This window comes from Strix aluco, chromosome 28 (genome assembly GCF_031877795.1).
Source record: "Strix aluco isolate bStrAlu1 chromosome 28, bStrAlu1.hap1, whole genome shotgun sequence".
Lineage (NCBI taxonomy): Eukaryota > Metazoa > Chordata > Aves > Strigiformes > Strigidae > Strix > Strix aluco.
The window spans coordinates 2352003-2375173 of record NC_133958.1 but is presented as its reverse complement, the minus strand read 5'-3'; the positions used below and the strand labels follow the sequence as shown (position 1 = coordinate 2375173).

Sequence of the window (23171 nt, the reverse complement as noted above, 5' to 3'; positions counted from 1 at the left end):
CTCAGCCCTGACCCAAACGCACCAGGTAGCTCTTGATTTCGGGGGTTTTCACATCGGATGGCAGATGGAGGAAATGCGCAAACCGGGATGAACTGAGGCACGAGGAATTTGGATTGCCCCGGACCGTTTCTGCAGCAGATTGCTGTGGCTGGTGAACATTTTTTATAACCAATAAGCACATTCTCATTGCTTTTATCTAGCGTGTGTGTGCAGGTGCAGTGAGGAACAGGTATAAAGGGAAAGGTGATGTATTGATGCTGGTAAATAAAATGACTCCTCATTTGGATCTGACGTGCTGAATCCTGCTGTAACGTGGGATCTGCTCTCGGGTTCCCGCTGCGGGGAAGCTTGGCTGGAAGCAGATGCCTGCACGAAGCACGGCACAGCAGCCGTGCATGACATTGTTTATTCCTTCTCTCCCTCTTGCATGATAAAGTAACCTATGAAAATAAATAACAAGAGCTTAATAGGCACATGGGACGGGGCCTTTGGCAAGCAGTGCCAATCAGCTGTGCCTTGGCAATGCTCCTCTAATTAAAAACTGCAAATTATAGCTGGCTGGAGCTGATTGCAAGGGCTGGCTGGGTTGGGGGCTCTGGGAGGTGAAGCATGGCTGGTTGCTCCTTACATTGACACTTTCTCTCCCGTCAGGGTCGCCAAACCCAGGATTGTGTCGCCCCAATGCCTGCCCCAGCGGAGCGGTGGGGTTTGGCAAGTCCAGACCAGAAAGCGGAGCCAAGCGCGTTAGCTGCTTCGTCACGGGGATCGCTCTGCCTCGCAGCCAGCTGAAGAGGTGGAGATGCTGGCGCCGGTGCGCGGTCCTCGCCTCACGCCTCTGCTTCAGCCCCGCGCAGAAAAGCGAGCGGCCGGTAAGTCCTGTCCGTGTTGGAGGAGGGATTCCAGCCTTTCCCCTGCTTTGGGATCGGTGATGTGCGGCTGGTCCTGGCTTTGTGGAGGGCTGAGTTTTGAGGGTTATGGTTTTTCTTGCTGTAATTTTGAAATTTCAAAGCATACCCCTCGCACCAAAGGTTCCCCCAAACCCACTGGCTGCCTTTCACCCCTCTTTTCACCTGGTTTTGGCTTTGCCATGTTTTACTGCTTCTCCTCCCGCTCCCACCAAGCCACCAGTTGCCATCTCTCATCATTGCGAGCTCATTAATGGGTTGCAACATGATCTCTCAAAAGAAACATTTATTTATGAAAATCCATTTGGACAAACCCGACGATCAGAGAGAGACCATTTTGGGGAGGAGGGTTGGACTTTTTTCTCTGTAGAGATGCTACTATGGGAAGAACTTCACGCAAAGCTCCTATGAGCTGCCCCACACACCAAATACCAAACCCCAGATGCACATCGGAGCCCGTCTCGTCCCCTCACTCCCCTCCTGGCCCCGACTGTATCGTATTGCACAAAATCAGGTGCCTTTTTGTCTGGGATGGAAAGTTTAAGGGCAGAGACACCCGAGAGTCATCGCTCATCCTCAGCTGCTCTTGGGACTCACTGTCCCTTCTCCGCAGTGCCACGACCGCTGAGTTTAACTGATAAGTGTGATTTAGCTTCTGGCAGAGATGGTATTTTGGGTGGATATACCACAGGAAAAGGGGCTATTTGCCTGTTCAACTTTGCATTATAACTGCTGTATTAATTATTCAGCTGAAGACAGGTTTTTTTGGGCAAGATGGTGTGTTCAGTAGATTAGTAACAGATTCCTGAAGCCTGAGAGGTGTTTTTTTTAAAATTATTATTATAATTTTAATGGTAAGCAAAAGCTAGGAGCTTTTGGGCTGGGCACTTCGGTTGTGTGATCTCACAGGAGGGCTCTGGCTAGGACACAGCAAGCTGAAAAAAAACCCCAACCCATCAGCCCTGCGGAAATACGCAGCAGAGAGCGGATACTCTGCTTCCATCCCAGGTCACTACCCGTTGGCAGATGTGGGGTGTGTTCAGCTGGGCCAAGCAGTGACTGCATCCCTCAGGGGACAGCGAAATAAAAATAATAATAAAGATAAGTGGTGGGCGGGCAGCCTTTTGCGTGACTACCGACAATCCCCTTACAAGCACTGCAGACAATGGGGATTGGTACCAGCTGCTTTGCTTTGACTTCCACGTTTGCAAAGCTGCTAATTTTTTTTTAGCAAGCAGGCTCTTGCTTGGCTTTTGCTATTTTTTTGTTTTGAGCTGGTGGGAGATAAATGGTTACACATGAAACTGTGTGTAAATGTTGTATTTTGGAGCAATTGAGCAGACTCGAGGTATGTATGGAGATGAGGATTTGCTGCTCCATGCTCCTGCTGGGAGCTAGGTGGGAAGAGCAATTTCTGAGTGCCAGGAAGCAAACCTGAGCTTATAATCATTCCCTTGGGGGTAAGGAGATGGCTTCAGGCTTGGATTTGGGTTTCAGAGCTCCCTTCTGCAATGGTTTTGGCTTGGAGTGCATTGTAATTGGGCTTAGGAAGCTCCCCTTAATGATGGTGGGAGTTATCTGTGTGCCTCCAAAGAGGAGATGGCAAAGGGATGTGTGCAGACCTGCTGAGTGATTCTCTCCAGATGCTATTATTTTGCATTTCAGAGAGCCAGGAAAGAGACAAAGAAACTGTCTCGCTTTGCAATTGAATTTCTAATCAGAGATCTGCAAGCAAACCAGGGAAACAGGCTTAATAAACCAGAGAAAGCCTCTGTATTCCAGCTGACCTGTGTGAAAGGAGAGCTGGAAATAGTGCAGAGACTGGGCTCGCCATTGGGTTAGATGTCCCACCCCCAAGCCTGGGCGGGGGGGTGTCTTGTTTTAGGCTTTTCAGTCTTCAAAAGAAGACTTCTCTGTGGCTTTTGCATGCACAGAGCCCCCCAGGGTTGGTGAAACCAGCTAATGTTGCCCGATGCGTGTCATGTGCGTGGACACGGACCTGACCCCAACATCCCATCTTGCGGGTTGGCCTAGATCCTAAATGTGAAAAGAGCCTCGTCCCTACTCCTGCCTCCACCGATAAAATAGTTTGGCACTTGGAGGGGAGAAAGGAAAACCCGGGTTTGGGTGCGTGGCACCCGTTTACACAGAACATTTTGGTTTTCCTGCATTGGTCTCCATCTGTTGAATGATCCCTTGACACGTTCCCATCAGCCTGGGCATCCCAGGCAGGCTCCGCTGCGATCGTTGGCACTATTTATAACAGGTGGGATTTTTTTTCCCACTTTATTTCAAGAGAGAGTTTTTTACAAGATGCACAAGAAGCATTTTGGGCTGTAAACTGTCAGCTTGAATTGAAGTCTTCATGCACGCCCTTGGGGTTATCCCATGTTTCAAGCTGAGCATTGCTTGTGAGGAGACAGTTGTCGTTTCTCTGCACATCTCATGATCACAGCATCCTTGGGGCACAAAACATGGAGGACAAAGGGCAGCATGGTTATATACATATACACACACACACACATAGCTTTTTTTCTTTTTTTTCCTAAACGCTGATTTCTGGAGGCTCCCAACCTGACACAAACTCTTGTGCGTGGGGTGTATGGAGCAGATCTCTGCTTGCCTTATTCGGCTCTCTAGACCATTTCCAGATATTTGGTTTCATTTTAATTTTGAATTTGGGTTGGCAGCTGGGAGTAAATCAGAATTTGGCTCTGGTTTGTAGCACCTTCTCGTGTATTGGCAGCACAGCTCCTGTGGAGTTGGTGGGAAAAGTTTCCTAGTCCAACCCTTGCGTTAAACCCCTTGGCATCGCCCATCCCTTCGATCGCTGCTGCCTGGGGTTGGTGCTTTTTTGTAAAACCAAATCCCCAGGCAGGCTCGTGCCGTTCCCCCTTCTCCACGCCGCAGGGCTGCGGGAGGCAATGGCAAGGGAATATGTCTTAAGGCGACAAGAACGGTGAGAAGTGGAAGTTTAAGCAGGAAGAAAATAGCGTATTCCAGCATGTGTGTGAAGCACGTGGCAGTTTTTAATGTCACGTAGTTACAGCACTCGGGAAGAGCGTGGAAGTGGCTGGAAGAGCTGCTCCTCACTGATGGCACTTGGCAGGATTTTAGGTAAGAATGAAGATGATCATTCTTGTCAATCTGGTTTTGCAGCCATTTTGTTTCTCTTGGATTCATCTATTTGCCCACTCATTTAATTTCTGCTGGAGTCATTGCTTAAATATGTGTATTTTTACCTCCAAGAACCACCATGGCTGGGGATTTATTAATGACTGGATCTTCCAACAACCAGTCTGGAGGCTGAAGAGTTGAATATCTCCAAAAGTCACCTCTGCTTTACTTCCGGACATTGCCGTGTGCTCAGCAGGGTCTGGTGTTCAGCTGCTTTAAAACGAAGGAGCAATTTCCTTACCCTGTGCAAATCTGTCGTGCATCTCTCCAGCGTTTCTATCTTGCAGTGAATCCATTTTAGGAGTCTGATTTCTACCCCAAAGGTGAGAGATTGGACCAGCAGCAAGGAGCAGTTGATACAACTGCCCCCAAATTGCCCCCAAACTTGTGAGTTTGTTCCCAACAAGGTAAGTTTGCCCACCTTTCATTTTATTTACTTTTTTTCCCCCTTTGAGTCTATGTTCGTACATTTACTGACCAAAGAAGCCCTTGGTATGGAAAATTATCCATCATATCAGGGCTAATATATTAGATATATCCGTGTACACATCATCAACTTAATGTTTTATGCAAAAGACAGGGGGATGAAAAAAGGTTTCCCTGATTAAAACAAAATCCAGAAAGTGGAAGTGAATCATTTCAACCCTCCTCTGAGTAAAGAACGTCTGCAAAATTCTTGTTTCCCTTCAAACCTTGTATGCTGGCAAAACTTTGTTTTTCTGACAAAATCCTACCATGCCCCTTTCTGTGCAGCTCTAGACATTTCCAGGTTGTGAAAAACATTTCAGTACAGTCTGTCTCTTCTTCTCCAGACCTCCACAGGCTTCCAAAATCTATCCAAGAGACATCTCCTTGGGCCTTTTAGGAAATCACAGTGATTGCTTTTGGCACATACGGTTGATTAACAGCAACCAAAGTCTGGCTCAGTTCAGAAATCCTTTTCGAGAGCTCTGTTTCGATGAGCTGTGTTGTGGAGTGGCAACAGGACACCATTGTGCAGAGGGATGCGGGTGCCGGAGATGAGTTGAGACTGTGCAGAAATGCCTGGATCTGAGTTGAAGCACCAAGTGGCTGGTGGTGCCCCACGGATGTACAGGCTCCTGAAGTTGAAAACAGCATTTTTTGCTGGATTTTTGAATTGAATACCCCTCTGGATATTCAACCGGGAGTGACAGGGAGAATGAAATTAAAGGTGGGAAGAGGAAAGTGCAAGACTGGTTCATTTTCCTGTGGGCTGGGATGCCCTGGGAGATCCCTGCTGCCGTGCAGAGAGCAGGGAAGCGCCTGCCAATGTTGTACTTACGGTTTAGGAGAAAATCCCAGTTCTGCCCCATTCCTGCATCCTATCCACCCGCCCGGCACGTGGTGGGTTGGACAGGCAGCGAGCAAGGCGGAGGCCAGCCAAACCTCCCTTGTGCTCGGACACGAGCCACGGTGGAGCACATGAAACTAATCCAAAGCTTTTGCTCTCGGGCTCACCCAAGGATGGCGAGCGAGCGGCACAGCAAGAGACGATAAAACAGCACGGAAGAAAGCTGGCACATCACAAACCAGGGTGATGATGCTGGATGGACTGAGCAACACAGCATCCCAGTGAGGGAAGGGGGATGATGGCACCCTTGTGAGCGGCTGATGGAGCCAGGGAGCCGCTTAGGTGAGCGTGTTGGAGTAGAAGCTGAAGCTTTCGGAGACCGTTTTGGAGTCGCTGCGGGAGGAGCCGTTGGAGGTCATGTCTACAGAGAGACGCTTGGCCTTGCTGTTCTCCTCCAGCTCCTCTTCAGCTGTGCCAACTGCTGAGGACACGGTGGTCTCTATCCGGCTGACTTTGTACATGCTGCTCTGTGTCTGCAGGTACCTGGCTGACTTCATTTCCAGGCCCTCATACTCACCGGCACTGACGAACGGGCACCACCGAAATGCGTGTTTGAACCCCACGCGAAACCTGGGGGGATGGAAGAGATGGGGAAAGGCAGGGGTGAGGGATGTGGAGATGGCAAAAGGACCTCGCTAGGAGTGGGAAGGCAGAGCTAACCACTGCTAAACAATGAAAAAAATGCTACTTTTCACTAAAGGGAGGAAAAAAACATGGATAAATCCCAATTAGGAGTCAGGACTGTTTTGATACCTGCCCTCAAATCCCCCAGAGGCTTTAGGAAAGACTTATTTAGGTGAGTATTGTATCATCCCTGTATCTGGTGAAAGCAGCCCCTGGCAGAGGATGGGACAGAACCATCCTGGAAAAACTCTTCCATACTCTCCTCCATCAGACTCCTCTGTATCTCCCCCTCCTTCCCTTCCTGTTGCACCAAGATGCTGCCAAACATCACTGGAAACCCACCTGTCGTTGAGGCAGCAGTAGATGATGGGGTTGTACATGGTGGAGCTCATGGCCAGCCACATGATAGCCAGGTAGACCTGCTGGATGAACTTCTGCAGGTACCACTCGGGGTTGAAATACTGCAGGGTGAAGTAGATGTGGTAGGGCAGCCAGCACAGCGCGAACGTGCATACCACGATGATCATCATCTTCACTACCTGTGAGGAGAAGAGAGGGCAGGGAAGCAAAGTCATCTGTCGGGCCACCTCTTTTTGCTTTGGAGACCTTTCCAACCGGGAACACGTGGTCGACATCTTGGTTAAACCACGTTCATGGAGGACACACGGCTGGAGGACACTCTCTGCTCCATTAGCAACGACAACGCAACAAGTCCAGACCTGCTTCCACTCCTAATGAAGTATTTTAGGCTGTGGTTAATTGGGATTGGGCCTGAATTATGTCTCCTACCATACTTGGAGCTCCTTACCTTCCGCTTAGCCGAGACCTGCTCGTGGTAGCGGTCGGAGGAGTCGCCGGGTATCTCGCTCGCCCAGAGGGTGATGCCGACCACAGTGTAGGCACATCCTATCACCAGAAGTGGCAAGAAGTAGATCAGGATGGTCATGCAGAAGTGATACCTAGAAAAAAATTGATGAAATAATGGTTGCTGAGTGTGTCCTCTACCTATTCAGTCTTCTCACAAACCGAGCTTGAAGGCAAAGTGCTTCACAGGGGTGAAGAGAATTTAGCACAATTCCTGCAGACACGTTGCCTGCAGAGCTCGGGCTGGGAAAGACTCCCTGCTTTCACCCCAATCTTTTCCAGGCCTTTGGCATCCCAGCACCCTCCTGGGATGGGAGGTAGAGGCCAATGAAGAAGTTGTCACCTTCCTAAGGCGAGGATGTTTTAGCTGAAGTGGCTCTACTCTCACTTCCACTCTATTTACACCCCAGATTATCCTAGAGATGAATGCTTGCTCTTTGCCTTTTATCTGGCAGTCCTGCAGGAGCAAATGTGGTTTTTTTGACATATAAAGGATGGGAATATTCAGCTGAAGAAATAAAGGCTTTCCCTGCAGGGCAGACACTGGGTCTTGCATGCAGCTTGCCTAAATCCTGGTCCACCATCGGTTTAGCTGGGCTAAGGTGGCACAAGGCATAACCCCGGTCTACAAAGACACAGCCTGAACCCTTGTCATGAAGGTTTATTAAAACTTTTCTGTGAATTCAGTGGCTGGGTTGGGTCTCCAGGCTTGTGGAAAGGGCAGGATCTTTGTGTCTGTCTAGAACAGGTATAAATAAGTCCAAAATTGAATGAGAGTGTCTGGATTAAACTGTTAGCACAGGCTTGAGACTCCTTTGGTGTGAGGTCGGTGGAGCTGTGGCAGGTTGCAATAACCACTGGGATTGTAGCGGGTTCAGTGAGGATTTGTGTTAAATAGAGGCTGTTTAAGAAGGAAAAAAATAATGCTGTTTTTAACAAACAGGATGGGGACGGACTGTCTGACCTTGCAGGTTCCTTCCTCCCATCAGAGCTTGCAAAAATTTCTCTCCCCTGCAGAAAGATAAGCCATAGTGGTGTAGAAACGTGGCTGGCTGGGACAGTGCTTGCTTGCAAAGCGTCACGTGTGCCGTCGAGTCCAGAGGTAATTTTCTTCCAACAGCTTTAGGGTCTTTGCATGCGTTTCTGGGTTGTGTGCCCGGCTCGAATGCCAGGCGCTGCGTCTGCTCAAGGTGGTTCAGGCCCTGTAGCCACGCTCCGCTCTTGCACTCCCTCATCCTCCCGGGAGCTTTGATTAAATAATATCTCCAAAGTGTAACGAATGGGTCAGGCTCGTGCCTGGTGCAACTCCCCCAGGGGATGGGGCTGGCCCCGGAGCGGTGCTGCCACGCCATCTCCTCCTCGTTTTGTACCTGCAATCTCATTTGGCCTCCTCCTCGCCCAGCGCTAATTGCATTTGAGCTGGATTTTGTAGGGCTGTTTTCTATTTTGCTAATTAAAGAGGCGTCTCTGTGGCTCCGCGATGAAGATTTTGTTGTGGTTCCCGTGTAATCCAGGGTCTTAAACCAGCTGCAAACAGCTGAGAGTGATGCAGAAATGCCCCAGAGGAGCTGTTAGATAATGTGAGCAAAATGGACCCTTATTTTCAGAGCTGCCTGGGCATGGGTGGGACTGGAATTTCCAAAGAGCCCTGGGACATTTTTTTTGGATCCTGGGTGCTGAAAACTGGTCTCCACGTGAAACTGTTCATTTAGTATTCTGCCTACAAGAATTGCAGTATCACAGCGCTTAGGGAAGCCTGGGTTTTGTCATTTAAAGGTCTTTGGTGTGGGGATTTAGGGTGTTGTGTAGGATGGAGGAGCCCGTAGGAGTTACGGGACAGCAATGCCATCTCCTTTTGCCTTGCAAAGCCCAGATGGTCGCGGCGGGCTGTTATCTCCCAGAGAATCTAGCGTGGCTTTTCCCCCTCCCGAAATGGCAGCTAATGAAATTGGAATAGATCAGACATCTATTTCAAAACCGAAAGTGGGAGAGGGAATCAGTGGTTAGTGGTGGCGCGCAGCTGCTGAGTCGAATCGAGCTGAATCGCCGGCTTCTGTTGCAGACACATCTCGCCTGCGCCGAGGTCTTTGTCTGCTTCCCCCCCCCAGGATGAGCAGGCTGAGAACGAGCACATTTTCCCAGTAAAAAACAAACTTCATGTGCAGAGCCTGGTCTCTGATACACTCTGCATGCCGGGGTTGTGCTTTCTGGGCTCCGTTTGCCAAGAGAAAGGACCCCCCGCTCTTGGGAGAAATCCCCTATTTTCACTATGAACTGAAAAAATAATATTATTTTTCATCATGACATTGCAAACAAGCCAGCTGCTGCCAGTGCCTTCCTTAAATAACTGCACCAAGGCCACGCGAGCAGGGGAGGGTGTTTGACAGTGACCCAACCACCTGTCCCTGTGAAGTTATTTTGGGGCAGTAAAATAACATCTCGGGCTTTGCGCCGTGCAAGTGAGTTCGTGTGGTTTGGAGAGACGCTGCTGAGCTGCAAGTTATTTTCAATCCTCTCCAAATTATTTGGGGTTTGGCTATTTAAAAGCTTCTGCTTAGCATCTGCTTTCCTGGCTGCCCTCATCCATCTGTAGAGCCCCTGGCTCACCGAAGAGCACGGGCTGCTCAGGCTTTGAAGCGGCGCCCGGCTTGCAGCGGCAAATCATTCATAGGTTAATGGTGGCATTTTTCTCTTGAATTAGCTATTTGAAAAAGCGACGGCCCCAGCGTACAGCCGGACGGCAAATGATCTGTCAAAGCCAGGCCCTGAGCTCGTGCCGGTTGCTGCTTCGGTCCGGGGAGGCTCAGCCCCACACTGCCCACGTGGACTGTCTAAGCCAGCGGCATTTCTTTGTGCTGGCTGTATTTATCACGGTGGCCCAGGATAATTAAGGTTGGAAAACACCTCTGGAGATCAGCTGGGCCAGCCCCAGCTTAGTTCTTGCCATACCTGCCTTGTAATGCGAATAAATAAGATGATAATAAATGATACCACCCAGGTCTCTGCAAACTGCTGATCGCTGCTGACTGGCAAACTCATCTCATTTGTCCTGCAGAGACCTTCGCCAGGCTCAGGTTGGCTTTAAACACCTCTGTGTGTCCCCGTCCCCTGCTTTAGCTCCAGCACAATTTCACAGCCCTAATTCATTGCTCCACAGGACTGGAGATCACAAACGCCTTTTTTTTTTTCCCCTCTCTTTTTTCCTTAACTCATGACATTTAACTCGCCGCATGCCTCGTGGACTTCAAAGAGCAAACCACAGAGGACCGCTGCGCTGGCGGACCAGCGGGATTGCCCGGACCCTTTGGAAATGCCAGATTTAATTAGCCAGCACCTTAATGGGAAGGAAGGAGATTCCTGCTGAGCCCTCCTAGCCCAGCGTTTGCCTCCCAGCCTGAGCTGACGGTGCAGAGCCCCTTTTGTAGCTTCGTTTTTAAGCAGTCAAGTGAATTTTGGGGGCATTTCGACTCAGTATATCCCAAACCATTTTTTTTTCTGTTATTGCCTGGCCAAAATACCCCTGGTAAAACCCTATTCACTTCTTGCAGGAATAATTCTCTCCCCAGGAAGCCTTTAGAGATACAGGTTGCAGGAAAAGCGCTGCAAAAACCAAAGCCATACCTGTGGGTATGAATAAGCCCCTGGGGGCAATGCAGGCTCCATCCTTGCAGCCAAAATATTGCATCTGAGCAGTTTTACATGAGTTTTCCTTGAGGATGAGCATCCAAGAAGGACGGGGAGCGTGGCACAGCATGGGGCGACGTTTGGGCCACGAGCAGCACTAAACTCACCTTAATTAATGAACCCCAAGATGGGATGGATGGAGATTTTGCTACCATCAACTACACAGCACTGACCCTCACTAGGGCAGGGGGGGGATTTCCCCATCCCAAGGAGCTTTGGGCCATTCCCATCCTTCCTCGCTTCCTTTTTTTTTTTTTTTTAAATACTTTTTTTTTGCTATTTGTCTGTACGGTGACTTGTCCCCACTGCCAGAAATGTTCAACTCACGTTTTTCCGTACACGTTGGTGCTGTGCTCCGGCCACTCCACCAGACACACCAGCCGGCCCGGCAGCTCCTCCATCACTGAGTAGTAGCCCTGGGGGAAAGCCAGCAGGAAAGCCAGGAGCCAGATGATGCCGATGACCACCTTGGTGGCGGTGGCCGAGAGCCGGGGTTGGAGCGGGTGGATGATAGCCATGTACCTGCAAGGTGGGAAAAGGAGAATTTTGGGGCTGTTTTAGGTTTCCCTTTCATGGGAGTTGTACTTTTGACACCCCCTTAATGCATCCTGGCAGCCCCTCACTCCGCACGATGCAAACAGCATCGAATAATCCCTTGATGGAGGATTTCCCAGCCAATGCTCTAGTTCTCTTGCGGCATCTTACCCTCGAGATTTGAATCCTGTTTGAGACACTCATTGACTTTGAGCCCAAAACCAGCTTCACTAACTCAACCAGCAACCGGCTGCTTCTGCAAAGACCAGTTTGTACAAAGCCAGTCGCGACGCTGCCGGCTGGCAGCAGCCACTTTGGCAGCACCCGGTAGTTTTGCACCCGCGCAAAATCTTATCTCTGTGGTGAATCACAGTGCCAAGTGTTACAGGAGAAGAACCAAAAATACGAGTTTTGGATCAGCGTGGGATGGGTGATCTGAGATGCCACCTGTATCTGCCCGACTCGTGGGCTCTTTCCCCCCGAACATCCGTCATTGTACGCGAGGAAAGCTCCAGAGGCGACAAGGTGGATTGAATTTATCCCTCTGCAAATCTAGTTTTGCAAAGCTGGCAGCAGCCAGCAGCACTGGAAGGATTAAGTGAGAACGTCGCAATTTTTTTATTTTATTCCCCCCCCCTTCCACCTCCATGTCAAGCTTCAGGAAGAAGCATTGCATCGCTCTGCATGTGTTCTCGCCCGAGGCATCTGCAGCCTCCTCTATTTCTCCCTTCATCCCTTCTCCTTTCAGAGAATGAACAGTTTTTCCTTTTAATTTTTTTCCTGGATGGAATATACTCCCTGTGTTGCATTTTTAGGTGGCCACTCGCAGGAGCAAAGACGTAGGGATTAATTTATAAACAGGCAGGAGGTACTGCCGTCAGCTCTTCCTCTGCCCCAGGGTACCAAACCTTATCACCTTTGTGCAGCTGAAAACCCACCTAATCCACCTGATAATTATTCCTCAAATATCTGTTTGGTACTTGAAGCTGGTTAGAAAAAGCCGAGACAGTGGGTGTTAGTGCCGCTCTGGCACAGCAGCTGGTGATACATCAAAGTCTCCTCGCTTCTGCATCCACGTTTCTGTTGCATTTAAGGTAATGAATTAATTTGGTAAGAGATGAATCCCGTTGTGTTCTAGCCGGTCCTCAGAGATTAGAGGGGCTGGGGGTGGCTGGATTTAGCTCTTAATAGCTGTGCCAATTAGGGCTGTGACACAGATGCACGAACAGCCCGTAGGCTGTAGGTCCAGTTGCATTAAAGAGAAGCCATCAGGATCACGAATAGTACGGTTTATTCTTATGCAACATCTACAAATTCTTTGAGATTGCCTCTGATAAATGCACAGACTGCAGGCTGGCTCTATAGCACTACACAAAAAGAATGACTGCGATCACACCCAATTAATTCCTGGGGAATCACTCGGTGTAGCCGAGGGCCCAAATCTTACCAAAAAGTGTCCCTGCTTGGGGGGAGCGGGGGCACGGAGCACAAACCCATCCATCTCTCCCTCCAGTTTGGTATTGGATTATCGTCCCTCCGAGTTAGATACAAACTCAGGGGAGTATTTATCTCAGTGTGTACGTGTGAGTGGCTGGGACTGGGGTCAAGCCGTTGTTTCTTGAGTAACGACCCAGCACCTTGGTGTGCACTTTTTTTTGTGGGAAAAGAGGAAGGATGAGAGATAAGGTCCACAGAGTTCTGCAAAACAGTCCTTGAGAGAAGGGGAAGAGCAGGAGGTAAATCTGCATAGTCATGTCAAATGTTCCTTGAGATAAGTGGAAGAACGGGACCGCGCGGCCTCCACCTCGCTTCGCATTCCTCCTTGGTGCCACGGCAACACAAATCACTGGATCTTCATCCCCTCCTGTGTTTGTTCTGGGCACCGTGTGTTAAGGAAATGTGTGTTTTGCAGGTTTTTTGCTGTTTTGCTTTTCCCACACTTCCAACAGTTTCTCACTGTCCCCTTGTGGGACTGTGATCGGCTTCCTGGGACCCTGCAAGGACTGGTCTCCTTCCTCTTCCTCAACCTTCAGATTCCTGGTGTTGGCTGAGCCCCTCGTTAGCGGCTTTGCTGAGCTGGATGAGGTCTGGGTGGGCTTTATCAGGGGGTTCAGAGCGGGTTACCCTGGGTTTATGCTCCCAAGCAGCAGGAAGTCCACGTGCCCAAGTTTCCTGCTGATGCTCGACCCGACAGTTCAAGCTCAAGCGTGCAAATGGTGGAAAACGAGGGATTTCCACAAAAGTTGGGCCATTTCTGTTGAAATACTTGCCTGGAGAAACACGTGAGGCTGAGACCTCTGGAAAGCAAAGCCACCGCTTGATTGCAACCAGCCAGAAATGCTTTTACATCTCCGACCTTGTTTCTGCCGGAGCATTTCAGAGGACTTTGCTCATCGGCTTAAAGCACTTTGCAGCTGCAGAACCCCCTTGCGGTTGATAAACCATCCAAATAATCACTGTAATGATGAACTAAACCCCCACTGCATCACCCAGAGACCTTTCCAACCACCATCGACTTGCCTGCAACGCTGTCTCATAGTGGAGAGGAGACAGCAAAATTCATCCGACCACGCTGGCGTTGCAGGGCTGGGGTCAGGGAGGCAGGAGGGACCAAACAAGTGGTGCTTTGGGTTAAAACTGGCCCCAAATCCTATTTTTCAGCAGCGATTCCCAATTTGCTGGTCCTGAGCAACCTCTGAAATATTCCCCGGGGGATGCTCTAGGTTCAGCCGCCCATCAGGCTTAAAAATGGGAATAATAACAGTTCTCCCAGACAGGGGCTCTGACGGAGAAGAAAAAAATGTAATAAAGAGGGTCTGGGCTGCTTGGAGGAGCTGGCCATAAAAATGCTGGAGATAGATGGAAATGTACAAACATCCTGAAAATAATTAGCCCATTATTTCATATTAAAATATCGTATAATTATATAATAATTGTATCACTAAGCAGAAAATTGTCCTAACATTTTAATAACAGCTTCCTTTTTTTTTTTTCCCCTTTTTTTCTTTTTTTTTTTTTTTCCCTTTGCTTGACAAGAACGTTTGATGCAAAATCAAACCAGGGAGAGGAGGGGAGCAGAGAATACAGTTTCATGGCTGTCTTAGCTCGGATGACAGCCGCTGTCTGGCTTGTCTTGGGGTGGAAAAGCATCAGTACAGGGAGCAAAGCAGCTTCCTTTGCCTCCTTCCAGCGCTGGGTCTGTTGCGCTCAGATAACTCTCATTTCCTTGCAGACGGGGCAGACTTTCCATGTTTCTCTACCCAATAGGTTGATGTGTATTCCTGTCTTTGAATTTTTGGGTTTTGGGTGTTTTTTTGGCCACCACTGGGGCTTTTTTTTTTTTTTTGCATTCAGAACACAGGTCCCCAAAAGCCAGTTTGCTTTCTTACAATTCTGCTCAGTTTTGAGCCAAACCCTCCCCTGTGGTGTGTTTCTACGGTGAGGTTTTGGGGCACCTAAAATAAAACCTTCCTTCCGAGCAAACGAATGCTGAGGGCACCTCCAGGTTGTTTTCTCCCCTCCACACAGGTTCGATCTCCCCGGCGAGGCTGCGGTACGTGCTGCAGCCAAACCTCCATCAATCACTTCTTAGCAGAGAAGAAAAACGACACGTCAATCGTGACTTTGCCATTCAGCGAAAAAAAGCTTGCCAATCTATTTATTTTTTAGCAATCCCAAAACGCTTTTACATTCAAATAGAAATACAGAGCAGGGGGTACGGGGTGCAGCTGCGATGCCCCGGGGTGTCTGCAAGGTGCCGGTGGGCGTTTGGCCCCGTGGTTTTGCAGTGCTGGGCACAAAAGGATCAGAGCTGAAGTGCTGGGAAGCCGCTGCCCTCCTTGGCTCGGCCATGCGGATCCTGGCCACGCCGGTGAGAAGCGGGCTCTCCAAAGCAAGGCTAATGAGTTTATTAGCTCATATTTCTCCTCGCAAAGTGCCTCTGTGGCCCCACTCTGCCCATCTCCCTAAGATGCTGTATCCTATTAGAGAGATTTATTTTTTTTCTCTGCCATCCAAGAGGGCGATTTTCCCATCCATTAAAAAAAAAAAAAACGGGGCGTTGTGGTTTGCTGGGGACGGTCCTTCGCAGGAGGTGAGGAAGAGGAGCACGGCCCCATGGGAGCGTCCTGCCCTCGCTGCTGCGGCGGGTGACAAACCACCGTGGGGTCTTCAAGTCCTAAATTGTCCCAGGGAACTGGCTCTTGGTTGAGGATTGAAGGGCAGATTTCCTGCGTTAGGGAAAGGTTTTGTTCCCCGTGCACGGGGGTAGCACCGGGAATGGGGCCATTTGCCTGCAGGAAGTGTTGCTTTGGGAAGATTTAACGATACCTTTTCCTCAAAATAAAAAGACCTGCTGTTGCTCTCCTTTCGGGGGGGCAGCACCGCGTTCGGGAGCAAACCGTCGTTAAGTTCTGCAGGCTCAGGGTCGCCCAGTTCCTTGCGGGAAGGAACGCAGCTGCGTTTTCCTTGCGCCTTCCCCACCGTGTTCCATGTTTTAAATCCACCATGTTTAATGGGCTTGGCACTAAAGCACACAACTTTACGCCAGACGCTATCTGATGACGTTGGTAATGCCGTTTGCTGTTGTTCAAATATTTTATTGTGGTTTGGGGGGGGTGTTACCATGACGATACAATAATTTGAGTGCAACGTTATACCAGGGTAGCTCCGAGCGTATCGGTTATTAGACAGTGCATTCGAGGCAGTGTAGCCATCTATTAATTGCATCTGGAAATCTGGAGTCTGCCTGGATAACTAACATTACACAATTGTTTCCACCCTCACGGAGATGAGATTAATATAACAGCAAAAATTTATGAAGCATCTTTCATCCCAGAGTTTCCTTATCTGCTTCATTAAGTAATAAGGATACGACAGATAAGAGATGAGTAACCAAGAGGACGCAGTGTGTTTTATTGCACAACGATTTCCCATCCTAAGCAAAGAGGGGTTTAGTGCAAAGTCAGGCCTGGGGGAGTCTGCAACCAAGTCAGAGCAGATGCCCTGGGCTGAAGTTGGTCAAATACCTCCAGCACAGCTGCAGGTGCTTCCTACCCAAGAAACAAAAAGCTTCTCTGTAGGGAAAAACCTGCCTTTTTGCTTTCCATGGATGCAAAACTACCGTCCCTCGAGCGGGTTTGCTTAGCAAAGCTTGGCCTCGTCGTGCTGGCCCCAAATCCCTCGTATCTGGGTGACGGCCGAGGAGACTCGCTGAGCCCTGCGCGTGTGAAACACGACGCTGGGGACAAAGGCGCCGCAAGCAGCTGCTTCCTCCTATTTATTGCTGTGACATAAACCGGCCCCCATCCAACCCGAGGGCTGGGCAGCGCGCTCCTGCCCCGCGGCCCCAGCGATGCTCCAGCGTCCTCAGCAAGCAGGAGGCTGCAGGTTTCTCACCGGCATTTCCCCGCAGCACCGATACAGCACAACATCTTTCTTTTTTTCTGAAAGCAGCGCAGTATTTCCTTTGAGCACAATCGAAAAGGACGCGTTACCCACCACCAAGCAGCGAGCTGGAGTTATTCTGGCAGCTTTGCAAACTCCCCTGCCTTCCTGCGCAACACCTCTTGGCGTTGCACGCAAGGGTTTAAAAGCCAAATGTAGGCGAAACAGGATCAAACCCAGTTAATTGCAGCAGGCTGGTAAGGAGGCGCAGAGCTCCCTCCTGCATTAATTGCCAACAGTGCCGGTGTGGGATGGGAGACCCAAAGCCCCACCCCGCCCCGCCGAGAGACTCCGCAGATGCTGTTGCTCGAGGCACCTACATGACCTTATCAATTAATTAGTCCTGGCCCTGGTTTGTAGCTGGAGAGTGAAGGGGGAGAACAAAAACGACATGAAATGCAGGGCTGGTGACCCATGAGAACTGGTGCACTTAGTGCATGGGTGGCTCCCACTGGGCCATTGAGGAATTAAGAATAAATTAAGGAATAAATTAAGAAAACCATCAAATAAACAAAATATCTCACCAGAAGCCCTCAGACTCCTGCAGCGGCTCGTGCCAGCTTGCAGCTGAGCACCATGATCACCCCAAAAGCTTGTCTAAAACCTGAGTCTCCTGCGTGTCCCAGCCATCAAACTGTCACTAATTCATTTTACTTCTGTATGGGTTTTGTGGTTTGTTTTTTTTTTTTTTCATTCAGGTTGGAAAAGACCCTTGGGAGTCCAACCCTCAGCCCGACTCTACAAAGTTCTCCCCTACCCCACATCCCCCCACAGCTCATCCAAACGGCCCTTAAACACCCCCAGGGGTGGGGACTCCACCCCCTCCCTGGGCAGCCTATTCCACTCTCTGACCACTCTGGCGGGGAAACATTTTTTCCTGCCACAGGAACTTCAAGCCCCCTCTTCTTTCGAGAGCAAAAGGGCGAAAAGAGATGTCAGTTCGTTTTTGACAGGCTGAATTCCTATCTAGCGGGTATTGGGGGGGATTAATTCCAGTTAATACCCATCAGATCAGAGACTGCTGCTGGCAGCTGGGGCATTAACCAGCCTCGATGAGTGACCCCTTACTGAGGCGCTCCCTGCTCTATCCCCATCCCCCTGCTTTCTAACCCCAGCTGGGAAATCAACGCTTCGAGGGTATCCAGCAGCTCCGTGGGGTTTTTGCTGTGTTCAGTGCTGATTTTTTTAGGCATGCAAAAAGCTGCCTGGGTTATTGCCTAGTTGGTGCGTAGGCAGTGCCGCAGGGCGGCCGGGGCAGGGGCTGCTGGCCCTAAACCCCAGGCTCTTTTCGCTTCCCCCTTGCTCTTCCATCTTCCAAATTACACCCCGAGCAGAGCAAGATTACCCAGCGCCGGGCGCAGATCAAAGTCCTGCTCTGCAAACCCCAGAAGTCCATTAAGTCAAGATTAAAAAAAACCCAAAACCCTGGTGCTATATTAGGGTGTAAATGACTAATTAATCTGTCTGTGCGCTGATGTAATTTGTCCTCTCCGGAGGATTTCTTTCTGCAGTAATCACCTCTCAGGGAAGGCATGGGGTCGCTGAGCTGGCAAATATGTTCCTGATATTCAGCTGGTTCGTGCAACCTGGGAGTTCAAGCTTGCAAGCAGTAAATAATTTTCCGAGCCAGTTTTTCTTCTGCAAATAATATGGGGTCGGGGAGATATTAAAAGGTCTCGGGTGCAGACTAGCAATTTTAGGAGCTGCGGTGGTGAATGAAGGTTTGCAGATTTGATGTTTCTTCTGCAGCTTCTGCTAGCAAACTGATGGATCTTAAGCCACCTGGAAGAATTTGATAACCCAGTTGGAAATAAAAAAGGGAATATAAAGAAGATCCCAGTTGGATTGCCCAGCCCTGCGTGCTGGTCTGGCAGCGCTGGCGGAGGTTGGAGAGGGGGCTTTTTTATGAGCAAAAGCAGCAGCTTGGTCTAGGAGTTGCAGGAGGTTAGTCCCACCGTATGTCATTTTTATAGCTGCTTTAGAGCAGAGGACACTTTGCAGAAAAAGGGAAATCGCTTCGTATTCAATAGCCCAAGTGCTGCACAGTCTGTCTTCACCCCAAGCTCACGGCAGGGCTCTCAGCTTCCATCAGGATTTGTTCAGTCTGCGCTGTTTTCGGCTTAGCTCACTTAAAGTTTTGAGATCAGAGATGATTTTTTTTCTGATTCTGTAAGTAATCCGGGATCTTCACCTTCGGCTGCATTCCTGGTTGGCCGTCATCACAGCAGCTCATTCTTCCATCAGAAGTTTGGGCGAGTGGTTGTGCTCAGAAATTTATCCGGGTCCCAAGGAGAAAGAAAATGTCAACAGTTTTGATGCTCCATCCCATGTGCCATAGATATTGCAATTTAGAGATGTCCAGAGGGTTTTTTTCTTTCTCTATGTGTGGCTGCAAATTGGACTCACCATAGGCGCTGCTGGGCTCTCACTTTTCCTGGAAGATTGGAAAAAACCCAGGATTTTCTGTCTATCTCTTTCAAGTGAATTAATTCACAGGGAGAGCTGGAAGCCAGGAAGGGATATGTGATTTGCTCTGGCCCAAAAGTGAAGGACATGGCAAATTTTATAGTGCCAAAGCGAGCTGTTTGGTCCTCACTTTTGCAGAATGCTGAGAAGCAGCATCATGGCTTTTCCTGAGCAATTACCAGCTGCCAGCCTTGACTCCTGAGTTTCCTGCTATTGTTGCAGGGTTCAGAATAACACTCGCTATAGGATTAACTTTTTTTTTTTTTCAGAGCAGTTGTGCCCAGGTTGAAATAAGTCCTGGTGAAAGAGCGGATGGTCTAGCTTCAAGCAAAAGCCTTTTTGTCTTGCACAAACCCATGGCGGGTCCTGGAAAAAAAAACATTGGGAGAATCAAACCCACTTCTCCACTTGTTCTCTCAACAACTCTGTTACGGCTGTGCTGAGTCTTTCCAAGACGGTTTCCTCTGGCAAGGATGTTCTGGAAATTGCTTGCAGAAAGCAGGAGAGGAGATGATTTAGGGGAGCGATCTGCAGGCTGACGCTCCTCTGAGCCTTCAGACTCCGCATCCGACCGCTCTGCTAGATGGCTTAATACACTTTGGGAACACGAGGCACATTCAATTCTGCTTTCCTAGTTTTTGATGAAAATCAGAACTGCAGTCATGTTTGATTTCAGATATGTCCTGGCTGTGAATATAACCCATTTTGCTGAGCCTACCTGGCTCTGCTGCTCTGAATTCAGGTACTTGCTTTGCTTGTTCCAGCACAGCTTCTTTGCTGCTTGCCAGGACAAATTCTTCCCTTTTAGGGAACAAGTTCTTGCATTTCATGCATTTAAGTTACTATTGTCAGGTCTCAGACACAGGAAAACAAGCAGACACAGGAAAACAAGCGTGCTGCTTGCCTAGAGGGGCAGAGGATGGGCTTTGCTGCCTTCCTCTTCCTAATTTCCCACCTCGCTGGAAATTCGGGGCCCAGAAATGCAGCAGGTAGCTCTGTGCAGGAGGTGTTTGCACACCGAGGCTGCAGCTTCTTTTGGGTCCTTCTTGGTGGATGAGCCAAGCCTGCACACACAGGTTTTGCAGCCCAGCCATGGGAAAACGAAGCCTCCGTTAAGGGTTTGTAGATGCAAGGAGAAAGCTGGAAATGCCAATTCCCCCCGAAAATTCAGCCCCAGGCTCCCAGACCTGCCTTTGCTCCCCATTTTACACATGTTCCTCCAGCTTCCCCTGGCAGATTTGCTTTTCTGGTTATTCTGGGGTGTGGACCGAAAGCTAAAAACCAAACTATTAAAAAAAATAAAATAATCTCTTGAATTCATCCTAACCTGAAAGGGGCTTTGCCGGCTGATCCCCAACATCCTCGAAACACGGATGCTCCTGAAACAAAGCCAGCAACACCATCGGGTGGGAACAGAGCCACGCTGGTAGTATTCCTCTTTTCATTTATTATTGCCTTAATTCTCCTCACATCTCCGATACGAGAGCTTGGCTATGTCCGATTTATTTCAGGGAGAGGGTCTTGCAACCACTCCGGAGTGAAACAAAACCTGAGCCTGTTTTTAATGACTAGAGAGCATCATCTCAAGCTCTGTTGCCCAAGCTGTCAGCGCGTGAGTTGTGGCAGCACTATAATTTCTCGTAGGGAAATATCCGTGCCAGTTTGTGCAGCACTTAGACATCAGCTCAAAATGTGCTGGCATACGGCAAGGCAAATCTTCCCCCCCCCCTTCACATGTATCCCCAGCCAAAATGTCTTTTACTCCCCGGGAAGAAGGACCAAAGAGAGGCGTTGCAGAGCTGAGCTGTCTTCAGGAAATATGTTGCGTTGGAAAAATCTGTTGCGCTTGAAACGCCAGTACTCAAGAGGGAATTGCAAAGCAGTTTGAGAGCTTCAATTTATCTCTAGCGCTGGTGTGAAAATGCCGTCAAATAAAAGATTTCTTGGAGGGGGAAGAGAAGAGAGGGCAGCTGCACGCTGGAGGCGCTTGGCGTGTGGCTATTTTGTGGCCCTCGACCCCGGGCGCGTCCCTCTGCAGTGAAGAAGGCAGCGTCCCCCGTGCCGTCGCACCCCGCCGAGCGCCTGCTGAACTTTTGATCGCGGCGAAACGCAAGCGGGACCTGGCTCTGCCGGCAGGAACCAGCAGTAAAAAACCCACCACTGAACTGTGCTGGCTGCAGCCAAACGATAGAAATCCCTGGCACCTAGCGCTCCCCCCTGACCCCCACTAATAAAAATCAATAAAAACATCAGCACGCAACGCGACAACACACACCCGCCGAGTCAAGATGCCCTTCCCGAGCCCGAGCTTCTCTCCCAGGCTCCTTAGACGGTTTCCAACCCAGATGGAGAGACACGAAACAGCTCCCGCAGCGCGCAGCGGAGGCACGGCCGACACAGGCACATCTTTTATGTCATGAGGTGATGCCATTTTGTGCTAAATATTGAGTTTGCTTTTAACTGAGGAGGTTGGGAAGGGAATGGATGGCCCTGCAGGGGAGCTGGGAAGGGAGGGGACAGCGATGCTACAAATGCACACACAAGACACGCTACCCACATGCACGGGGGTTACAAAACCTTTTCTCGAGCTCCTTTCGCAAAGCTGACAAAGGATTCCCAAAGCCACCTGCAACCAGGGTGGGGAGATGGATTATTTTTAGCGCTCTTTTCCCCAAAGGAGCTTTATTTTAATCACAGTGTTCTCCCATGACCAGAGCTCAGAGGGAGCTGAGCCCAACACCCAGGTGGAGGCAGATCAGGGTGCCGGGGAGGGTTTGGGGTGTCCCGCTCAGAGCTCACCTGTCCAGGGCGATGGCCGTCATGGAGTAGATGCTGGCGAAGACGGCGGCGATGGGGAAGAAGTTGTGAAACTTGCAGTAGAGCAGCCCGTAGTACCACTCGTTGTGGATGGCGTAGGTGAAGTTCACCACCGTGTTGAAGGCGGACATGGAGGCTTCGGCAAAAGCCAGGTTCACCAAGAAGTAGTTGGTGACGGTGCGCATCCTCTTGTGAGCCAGGATGATCCACATCACCACCACGTTCCCCACCACTGACACCACCACGATGAGGGCGTAGGCGACAGCCCACAGGGCCACCTGCCACGGGGGCTGCACGAACTGGTTGGTGAAGGACTCGTTGAAGGAGGCGTTGGGTAGCCACCGGTGCTCCAGCTCTGCTTCCAGCGGCAGGGCGTTATCCATCGCACCACGACACAGCCAGACCAGGCACACGGAGGTTTTGGGGCGCAGGTCCCTCCTGGTTTAAGGTACGGCAGGGTCAGGGGACAAGTTTGGGGTGCAGGTCCCTCCTGGGTCAGCGGGCAGCCACTGGTTCAGGGCACTGCTGGTTCGGGGCATAGAACTCACCTGCTTCTGGGTGCAGGCAGTTTGGGGTACAGGACCCTTCCGGTTCAGGGTGCAGTCGGTTTGGGGTGCATGGCTGGTTCGGGGTGCGGGTCCCTCCGGGCTTGGCGGCAGCTTCACCGAGGCGCAGACTCCTCCCGATTCAGGGCGCAGCTGGCTCGGGATGCGGGTCCCTCCCGGTTCAGGGCTGGGGAGGGATGCGGGTCCCTCCTGCTTCGGGTGCAGCTGGGTCGGGGTGCAGATGCTCCCCGGTTCAGGACCGGAGCAGGATGCGGGTCCCTCCCCGTTCAGGACTGGAACCGGTTCGGGATGCGGGATCGGAGCTCGTTCGGGATGCGGGTCCCTCCCCGTTCGGGACCGGAGCGGGATGCGGGCCCCTCCCGGTTCGGGTGCAGCCGGTTCGGGATGGAGGTGCTCCCCGGTTCAGGACCAGCCGGTTCGGGATGGAGGTGCTCCCCGGTTCAGGACCAGCCGGTTCGGGATGGAGGTGCTCCCCGGTTCAGGACCGGAGCCCGTTCGGGATGCGGGTCCCTCCCCGCTGGGGACCGGAGCGGGATGCGGGTCCCTCCCGGCTCGGGGTGCAGCCGGTTCGGGATGCGGGTCCCCCCGGTTCAGGACCGGCTCGGGGTGCGGGTTCCTCCCGCTTGGGCACCGGCGAGGTCTCGGGCTGCAGCCGGTGCCGCGGAACCGGCTGCGGCGAGCGAGGCGCGACCGGGGCTTTTATAAGCGGCGCGGGCG

At 50.6% G+C, this 23171-nt stretch overlaps 2 protein-coding genes across 3 annotated transcripts in view; one reads left to right on the top strand and one right to left on the bottom strand.

Annotated features, from left to right (window-relative positions):
• The window catches only part of MOB1A (MOB kinase activator 1A), a 160192-nt gene that overhangs the window by 16631 nt on the left and 120390 nt on the right, over positions 1-23171 (top strand). The window lies entirely within an intron of this gene.
• TACR1 (tachykinin receptor 1) lies at positions 1177-23111 on the bottom strand. Of its 2 annotated transcripts, XM_074808038.1 has the most exons (6): positions 22437-23111; positions 21871-22326; positions 10954-11148; positions 6887-7037; positions 6421-6617; positions 1177-6024 (listed from the first exon to the last, which is right to left on the bottom strand). In XM_074808038.1, exons 2-6 carry the CDS (start codon positions 22269-22271, stop codon positions 5733-5735), a joined length of 1236 nt encoding a protein of 411 aa, XP_074664139.1. In that variant the 5' UTR covers positions 22272-22326; positions 22437-23111; the 3' UTR covers positions 1177-5732. The 2 variants fall into 2 exon arrangements, with proteins under 2 accessions (XP_074664139.1, XP_074664140.1); XM_074808039.1 differs by having other exon boundaries at positions 10966-11148; positions 21871-23111.